This window comes from Phoenix dactylifera, chromosome 15 (genome assembly GCF_009389715.1).
Source record: "Phoenix dactylifera cultivar Barhee BC4 chromosome 15, palm_55x_up_171113_PBpolish2nd_filt_p, whole genome shotgun sequence".
NCBI classification, from domain to species: domain Eukaryota; kingdom Viridiplantae; phylum Streptophyta; class Magnoliopsida; order Arecales; family Arecaceae; genus Phoenix; species Phoenix dactylifera.
The window spans coordinates 8,709,010-8,718,831 of record NC_052406.1 but is presented as its reverse complement, the minus strand read 5'-3'; the positions used below and the strand labels follow the sequence as shown (position 1 = coordinate 8,718,831).

Below are 9,822 nucleotides of genomic sequence, written 5' to 3'. Positions count from 1 at the left end.
CGTGGTGACTGGTGAACATCAAAATTAATTTTTATATAGTTAATCACTGAGAAGATTATTAATATCTTATATTTTTGTTTTAAATTTTTAAGTGCAATTGTACTTCGTCCTGTATATTGAGATAATTAGCTTTGACTGCTTATTCTGTTTACTTTTTGATGTCCATAAGAGCTCATTTGTTTAAACTTTAGATTGTTTCTAGGAACTAATATGTAATTATCAAAAGTACATTTCATCACTTGTTGTTGTATAGCTAATTGATTGATGTTGGGCTATTCTTATAAATAATTTTGTGAAACTTGGCAAGTAATATCTTTTGATGAGGTGGTCTTATTTATTTATCATGAATAAGTGTTTAATCTATTAAGTATTCTAAATGTATTAAATTATATTCTTATAACAGGAATCACAAGAGCTTTACGATACGAGCTAAATTGTTGGTGTGGCTTGCGAGCCACTCCATTTGATTAGGTTTCATGCGGACTCACCAGATGCTAATGCCGAAAGATCTCTGTTCCCAGAACTAGAAATGATGGACTAGTGAATCCACAATGGTGAGGTCTCCTGCCCATGGACACAAAACCGCTGAAGGTGCATCCACTCTAACTGCGCCTTGCCCGGAAGGAAGCCAAAGCCTTGGCTATTTTATTCATTTTCAAAGCCATCTTAATGCGTGATTCAGATTCTTGTCGTGAATACACTTAGAAAAACATATATTGGAATGACTGCTAACTTCCATACGGCCACCAACAAAGTAGTTTATTTTATTTTTTCTCAGTACAGCTGTTGAGACTAAGATATGATATTCAAAAAACTGAAATGAATGAGACCCAAAAACCTATAAGAAATTTATCCAGACGTACCTTATTTACAATGAGAGAAGATTCTGTCGCTGGACCCTTTTTAACCAAAATATCCTCTGTAAGCTTTTCCTTTTCTTTCGGGTAAATGTTAGCCTCTTCCAAGAGAGAGGATATAATTAATATCTCTAATGGAAGCACAATGCAATTAAGAAAGAATCCCAATAAACCTATTCCTTAGGAAATAAAGTAAGCAGAAATCTAATAGATATAATTCCACTTCTATCTTTATCCCCAACAACAACAAGACAATTACAGCCCTTCACTTTCCCTGAATATTTTTATAATTAAAGACCACAGATATTCCCGCATCCTGCCCCCTGAATCATACATGCAGGACACAAGGTATGCTTGTGATTTGGTAGCATTTTCAATCTTCTAAAGCATGCACCTGAAGTGCACACAAATATCTTTCAACAGGAATCAATCAATTTAAATGATAGGGGCTCTCTCTAGGACCAAGGAAAGAATTGATCAATATCCTACTTAAAATACATTATGTTAAACATCCAATATTATATAACAAAAGGGGGCGAAAAATGCAAACTTTTACTAGCAGCGGCACCACACTTCAGATTCAGATTATCTGCCATACATTTTATGCTATAAAAACTATAACAAATATACACCATGAATTGGCAGGGCAAAACACCTAAGTCATATACCAGGCAAACATACAGCAAGATATGAAATGAAGCCTATCTCTGGAATCATAATATATATAATACAGGTAAGTTAATCCCAGAGATCCACTCCAATCATCAGAGGGTTAATTAGACCACACATGTATCAAACCTTGCTTGTTGCCAGTATAGATCTCATTCCTATCCTCATCATAGAACAAAGCTGTTACATCTTCAAGTGCTTCCCGGACGGTGCTCCGGATAGAAGATCGGCCAGCGTCACCTCTCCTACGAGGACTGATCTGGAGTGCAGGATCACTTGCACATATCTTGGCAATGCACTTTCCTGTTAAGATGTTGCTCATGTTGATGGAGCCAACAGCAGAAACTGCAAAGGAGGCCATTCCTTGGATGAGATTCTACAAAAAATTAATGAAGCTGCATAAAATGTAGCTGAAAAATACAATTTTTAAATTGTAACATGAAAATAATGTACCTTCCCCATCATCTTCACACCCTTCCTCAGCTTTGCAGTAGGAGATTATCAGATCCTGGTCACTGGTGATGTAGATGTTATTGGTATTACAATCAGGATGCCACAGCAAATGGTCTTCAAAGGAGGTGACCAGCTCTCCACGGAAATTCCATACAGCAACCGTCCTGTTTCGGAATGTCAAGAAAAGATGATTCTCATACAGAAAGATGAATGCTGAAGGAGTCATGAACTCAGTCCTGCTAACTTCCGTTAACTCGGAATTCCTCACCTGTTCAGCAGTTTGAAGATTGCTAAAAGAATAACATAGGTGTTAAAATGAACTGTAGGGAAAAGCTAGATCTGATTACATCAAGAATCTGGAGGTTCTCATTTTCTTGCTTGACCAAAAGCTTCTCATTGAACTGCTCAATAAAGTCAACCTTCTTATTGCGATGCAATAAGTGATTGAAAGATTTTAAAACTGTTCCATCTTCGATTGAGAGTATCTTCAATGGAACATAACCAGGAGTTCTCTGGAATATTAACAGCATGATTCCTGGACTGCCATTGCAAAGTGTTATCTAGAGATTAAGATGTGAGAGGAGATACATATCGACCTAAGCCAATGATGAACCACAAAAGACCTATTTTTAAGAAAGAAGAAAAGGACCTGATTTTTATCTCCTGCACATTATTATCCGATATTGAGTACAAAAAGTTGTAGTTCTTTAGGTCAAAGACCTTGTAGATGCTGCAAATACAAAATCACTGATTATCTAAATCATAAAAAGAACAAGTCGAACAACCAGAAAAGAAGGTAGCTTACCCATCCTGAGCCGAATATGTTAGTACTTTGCCATTTACATCATCAAATTCAACAAAACCAGGCCACTTAAGAGACTCCGTTTCAAAAAGAGGGAATCCAGCATTTAACTGATTCCTCCTGATGTACCTGCAAGAAATTTTTTCAAGGGTCAAAAACTGGCAGCACTACAGCTTCTCAACTTCAAGATTCTAATATGGATTGCTTGGTAGCACTAAAATTTTGGGTCGCAATAAATAGTTGCTCAGCATCACAGAAATAGCAGTTACTATGAATATATAGTTCCATCAATTTTCCAACCAAAATTTCCAGACATATTTCAAGTCGAGATCCACAAGTATCACATATAGTTTGAACTGTCTACTAATGTAAAGCTTATGGCTAAAACTCTATTACTACATATCAATCAAGATATAGATAGCAAACAAAGACAAGTTTGCAAAATAAAAGTCACGAGCAAGGCCAACAAAGAGAGAGAGGAGGGGGTGCGAGTGGAAGACATTATCAAATTATTTTAGCAAACAAAGACAAGTTTGCAAACATAAAAGTCACGAGCAAGGCCAACAAAGAGAGGAGGCGGGGGTGCGAGAGGAAGACATTATCAAATTATTTCTATGAAAGCAACCTAGTTTACAAATCAAATATCTCGTTAGATGAATTTTGACAAGGAAACTAGTTGTTAAAACTTTTAAAATTGGTTTGTTCAACAACTTCTTTAACTAGAAAGATTTGAATTTTTAGGTGCCAATATGAGTTAAGTCCTGGGTCTAAAGTCTAATCCATCGTTCAGTAGATGAACGAGTACATGGTTTTATGTGACCATGAAACAATCAAGATAAACATGGGAAACATACTTTTTTCACGAACCTTGGGTAAAGCATGAAGCCAATGAAGAAAAAATAAATTCATATCAAATCTTTTGTTCACAGTGCATGAATTAAGCTTCTTACTCTATTGGAGTTGTCCTGCATTTCAAGGAACTGAAGTGGTCCGATGCATAAACTGACACTGTGATAAGTGAATCGTTGTTCTTATTATAAAAGAGACTTCTAATCACTTCATCTGGGCTGATGTTCAAGAAGCAAATACGTTTGTTTGTTGCTGTCAATAGAAGAACACAAAATAAAATAATGATCAGATTGATCTCAAGTTTCGACTATAATTGCAAATGCAGAAGGCTTACTCCGACTAAAAGCAGCACAGAGGCCCGATTGTGCAAGAGCAAATATAACATCCTTTGCTGCAACAATCTCGATGATTTTGGATCTTTTCTTAAGAAATTGTAATTTGAGAAACCAATTGACATTATGATCATAAGTGTCAAACTCCTCCTGCATAACCAAAAGAAAAACATTAGTTTTTTTTTTTTTATGAAGATCAAATTATACAAGGTAAGGTCTGAACTGAAAAAGGATAACCTGGGTTTGCATAACAATATAAGATTTGGATGCTAAGAGATGTAAAGAAAAAGTCCACCAGATGCATAACTTAATAAAATTATTTAGTCATAACAATGGATGTCAGAAGATAACCATTTGCCTCATAGTTCAGAAAGTAATTGAAGTCTGACAATGATTCCATGAAAACCACCTGCTGACTACTTGTCCTTATGAAAAGTTTAACATGAAGTTGGTAACATTTTGGTATATTTATTTGCACTTAAAAAGCTTTTTTCTTGTTTTGCATGGATTTTAGTGGTGAAAAGCAACATGACGAGCATATTTAAAACCCTACTTACTAATCTATGCATAACACTCAACATGCTCATTGATTTAAAATCCTTTAGTTACATGACACTCTACTTTAAAGGGAAATAAACAAAGAAAGTAGACCTGATTCTACATGACAGTATTAATTAAACCATATGACTCAAGCACTATATCAAGGTGTCTAAAGGAAACTGATGCCACAACCCTGAAATGGCCAAATATGGTGATACATTTTTATGTCATTATTTGTGTTTACATGTATTGGTGTATGCTACTGAAAGTTAGCATTACTTGCTGCCCATGATTCTATAAAATTGACAACATCACTTAAGACGGTGTTAAACTAAACATGTTTTGATTAAAAGCGTCCATATTAACATCGGATGATTATAGTCATACAGCTAATTTAGCATAAAACTTAGCTCAAAAATTCAAATTGTACAATATTATAGAAAATTCTTAAATATGACTATTCTACTAAAATTTATCTCCTGAATGTCAAGATTGGTTTGCATCTAAAGTTTTTCACAAATTTTGTTTCTACATCCAACAAGAAAATACGGTAGTTAAATGGTAAACAATGTCACTTGGTAGAAGTTGCTTGGACTCTCATAATTCATGTTCACAAATCCTCCAATTTTTCCCCATTAAAAGTGCTAAGTTATGTTTATATTTTGATATGTTGAAATTTAGAGAAGATATAATATGCTTGTGTTATCAAGTTTGTACAACTTAGAAAGATAATAAAATCCTTAAATTCATACAAAAATCATAAATGTAGATACTACCTTCTTTTAATATGTTCCATTCTTCTAGACTCACGATAAACAACTACAGGAGAGCTCAAGCATTAAAAAAAGGGTCAAGGCCTCTCTCGTATTTTCTGTAAAAGTTAAATCTCACAATAAAAGAATCTTCTTATCATTCCAATTGAGATCTAGTGACTACATCTCTCAAAATTTATACCAAAGAGAGGCTAGAGAAATAGCACTCTTCTCCTTAATACAGACTTCAAAACACACTTCCTAGTCTGCAGACTTGATACTTGTAAGTCCCATTTTTTTAAATGAACGGCAAAGGGTTATGCATTTTTCATTTCATTTCTAACATTGCCTTTAGCCATACATTATCATTCTAATATCGTCTGCTCAAACATACATTATCATGAATTTTGCACATTTGATACAGCTATATCATGTTATGAAAGAGTCGGAAGCAAAGTTTGATGGCATCCTCTAATGCATATTCACCCATAACGCGTACGCTATGCAAGTTAATGAGGTCGGAGTCATTGCTAGTTTAGATAAGATGTCTAGTACAGAAGTTTTTGGAGCTTTACTTTGACAATGAAGTAGCTTCACATCTATCTACTATGTATAACACAAAAGCCCCATGTAGCTAGTCTCTACATGAAACCAGCCTCAAAGATACCTTTCTTGTTTTTGAAACCTTACTTATTGTGTTTTAAAATAATAATCATCATTGACCCATTACATAGCCCGTATCTTCAAGATCGTTATCATTAGGGCTGAAAATGGATCAGACAATAGCATATCCATATTTGCATCTATATTTTTTCAGCAGATATGAATACTGATATGGATCACAAATTAGCATCCATATTTGTTCTTAATAGATACGGATACAAGTAGCATATTAGTTATATCCATATTCTTTTATCCAAATATAGACATAAGTTAGATATTATTTGAATATAAGTTGGATACTATTCAGATATAAATAATCATACGGGTTGGGAGCGGAATCCACTATCTATATTGGCATTGCATGCGACGCATGGGTGATTGGGCAAGGACCTACCATATAGATATCAAACCTGCACGGAAACTGACCAGGTCAACAATCCAGATCACTTCTTTGACAGGACTTGCATTAGAAATTTAAAATTATCCAAAAATAAAATATATAATATAGAAATGTTAATAAAATTTATACATTAAAAACCACCATTACTTTTTAATTGCAGCATAAATAAAAAAAATCAAGAATTATCTATTTTTTAAAGCTTGTAAGAAAAATTATATAAAAATTTTGAAATATACAGAAGTTATTAATATTTTTTAAATATTTTAAACAACAAACTGTTGGAAATATCATAAAGAATAAAATGAAGGATATTTATTTTTCATTTTTTATCAAAAGGAATAAGATTTATTTTTTATTAAAAGAATTAGTTATTAAAACATAAAATATCACAACATACATTAAATAACTCCATTTAATAACGTGAATAAGTTTTGAATGAGTACAATAAACTATCATTATAAAATAGCAATAAGTTCCATCCTAGTGGTTGAGTAGTACTTATTCAAGCAAAAGGTCATGGGTTCAATCCTAGATTTAATAGCTATTTCGATCTTTTATAACTGGATATCTAGATCCAGATCTGAAAATTTCTTAAAATCCAAATCCAACAAAATTTCCAAGTATGTATATGGATCCATATCCAAACCGGATATGGCTGGATATTATCCAACCCATTTTCAGTCCTAGTTATTATCAAGGTCAGGGACTTACTAAGAGCATTTAAATAAATTGGCCCCTAGATAGAGAATGCTCTAACATTAATATGAGCGGAGGGGTTCATACACATTAAGAGCATGTCCTGGATCTACCATACTCTCTCTCTCTCTCTCTCCCCACATCTATCTATCTATATTCACATACAGACACTCTTTTCCCTCCATCTTCATTTTCTCTTTCATCACTTTTTTTTCCTTCTAGGTTCAAGAACTAGATGCAGCAATTAGTTTTTTTATGTAATTTCACCAATTTCTAGCATTTAATGATAGTTAAGGAACTCTTTGCGTAAAAACAAAGGCCAGACTATAGAACATAGGGATGAGGAAAGCATAGTTTTAAGCTTCAGATCAAATTTTGATATTAAAAAAATCAATTTTCCTCGGAATTGATATGTATTTTTGGTAAAAACTGACCTGTCGGGCCATAATTCTTGTATTACATGGGCAATTATGCTACTTTTTCATTTCTCCACTCATCTAGTGTAAAGTATATGAACAGCATTCCAAGTTTTGAGAAAGTTCGAGGCATTTAAGCCTTTGGTTGAGAAAGGTACCTTTCAAACTTCAACAGGTTTTTGTGATTTTAAATAACTTTTAAGCATAAGGAGGAGGGATTTATGGATCAGTTTGGGGTCAAGACCTGGTGTTCTAGACCATCCACAACCATGACCAATTAACCTTGAGCCATTGATCTACAATAGATTACAAAAAAAAGAAGAAGAAAGAAAGAAAGAAACTGATTCTCTTTAGTTGAAAGTCTGTTTTTAGCTACATCCGGATCTATGCAAGCTTTTATGAATCCCTTCAACAGCTGCAATTGTACAAAAATACTCTCATCCATTTTCTGGCTATTCCTTAAATTCAACTCCCATTAGTTTGCTCTGTAACAAGAAACAAGCCAAAATTCAGATGCCAAATCTTAGAGTAGTTCACAAATGCAGCAAAACTTCGGAATTACAAAATCCTTGAAACCATACAGAATCAGCAATCTAAATGCATAGATTGTTTTTTGTTAGAAGCCTTGCTTGGCCAATTGGTATCTTCTACTATTCCAAGTTTTGACCATGTATTTCAACGAATGCTTGCACCAGTTCAATTGGATACAAGATAAACCAAGAAAAGGGGAAACAGATGCTATACATGAGTACCAATGTAGGAATGTTATTGTACAGAAGACTAATGTTGTTGTTAGTAGTTATTGTACAGAAGAGTGATGTTGTTTTTAATAGTTATTAATTTCAGAATTGGGGTTAGGCCAAATTAAATCTCAGCAATTATTGAGCATAAAGATGAGTTTTAGTAGAACGGAAAAGAAAGAGACAGAGCTACACATAGCAAGACCCCATAGCATCATGAAGTTAAAGAAGATTGGTCAAAGAGCACGGATCCTCCAACATTTAATTACAGTTATGGAAAAGTTAGATAGCTAAGCTAGGGATGTTCGTGGAAGGCTGAGTCATGCAAATAATGAAAGTGATCGCAATTAATGATTAGGGGCTCTTTTTTTCGTTCTTCTTGCAATTTAAATTGCCCCAAGCATTAGGGAAATGACTTCCTCATCAATTTAGAATGCTTGGAAAGTCCAAAAAAATATTGTTTCTGCCCCTAAAATTCTTTGCTAGCTCCAATCCTTCCTTCAATTTCCATCCCTCACTGTTTCCACACCAAAAGAAAAGGAGCATTGGTAAAAACAATCATCATTCTTATACCAAACACCCTCGTACCAGATCCATCCAAGCCCTAAAGATAAAGCAATGCGTCTACTCACATCGGCATCTAGAATGATAATCCGGTCCAAACCCTGATCCTCATCCCATCCTCCGCAACCTTAGAATCACGAACCCCAAAGAAATCCTACTGCGAGGACCTCAATCATGATCTCCATCCCCAAAATGCCATCATTTTTACAGCGCACCGAACGATCCCGGAGGAAATGTCAAAACAAAGGCAGGAATTTCAAAACCCTAAGCAAAGAAAACCCAGATTCCAAAGAAAGTCAAGAGAGGGAGCCGCGAGAAACAGACCTGCAGCTGAATGTTGCGGAACTTCTCGGGAGCGTTGGAGGAGGCGCCGCGGGCCATCCGGGGGAGGCCGCCGATCTCGCGGCGCTGGAGCTTCCGCACCGAATTCACGCAGTCCCGCTCCCGCAGCTTCCGGGAGGCGCCGCCGGAGGACCCCGGGTCCCGCCCCCGCTTCTTCGCCGTCACCCGGAGGCGGAGCCGCAGCAGGGACTTCTTGTGGTTCTCCATTCCCCTTCTCCTCCCCCTCCTTCAAAGGAAACCACGAGACCGGCGAGGAGAGAGGGATCACACGAGGTGATCGAGGCGATTTCTTGGAGCCAGCGTTAGGGTTAGGGTTAGGGTTTTTCCGAGCTCCATCCGGGGATGAGGACGAGGACGAGGACGAGGACGAGGACGGGAAGGGAAATAAAACGCCCGTCCTCACCCGTCTCTGGAGACGATTTCTTGCATCGAGCCAGGGTGGAATTTCTCCATTGTCGAACCGGGTTCAATTTGTCGGTAGAGCGGATTGGACCGTTTATGGAATCAGGTTTGGTGATGACTCCGGAAGCGCCCGATATGAATGCATGACGAGACTTTGGGAGAGAAGGCTGGGAGGTGGCGTAGGATAGAGGCATGATGAATGATGATTGTTATCTGGCATCTGGAGGCTGCTGAGGAAGTGTAATGTCTGCCAAATTATGCATGTATTTCAAAAGACGATTCACGCTACTGATTGGTTGTCTCCTTTGTTGTAAAGAATTTTTGGACCATTTTGTATCTATTTTT

The 9,822-nt window shown here is 36.2% G+C and overlaps 1 protein-coding gene across 2 annotated transcripts; it reads right to left on the bottom strand.

The window, feature by feature from the left end:
- Positions 1-1,327: 1,327 nt before the first annotated feature.
- Positions 1,328-9,545, bottom strand: LOC103714813. 2 transcript variants are annotated; one of them, XM_008802229.4, is made up of 8 exons: positions 9,058-9,520; positions 3,965-4,112; positions 3,732-3,882; positions 2,785-2,910; positions 2,629-2,709; positions 2,327-2,519; positions 1,980-2,247; positions 1,328-1,871 (listed from the first exon to the last, which is right to left on the bottom strand). In XM_008802229.4, exons 1-8 carry the CDS (start codon positions 9,280-9,282, stop codon positions 1,630-1,632), a joined length of 1,434 nt encoding a protein of 477 aa, XP_008800451.2. In that variant the 5' UTR covers positions 9,283-9,520; the 3' UTR covers positions 1,328-1,629. The 2 variants fall into 2 exon arrangements, with proteins under 2 accessions (XP_008800451.2, XP_026663387.2); XM_026807586.2 differs by lacking the exon at positions 1,328-1,871 and having other exon boundaries at positions 1,980-2,143; positions 2,248-2,519; positions 9,058-9,545.
- Positions 9,546-9,822: the final 277 nt, after the last annotated feature.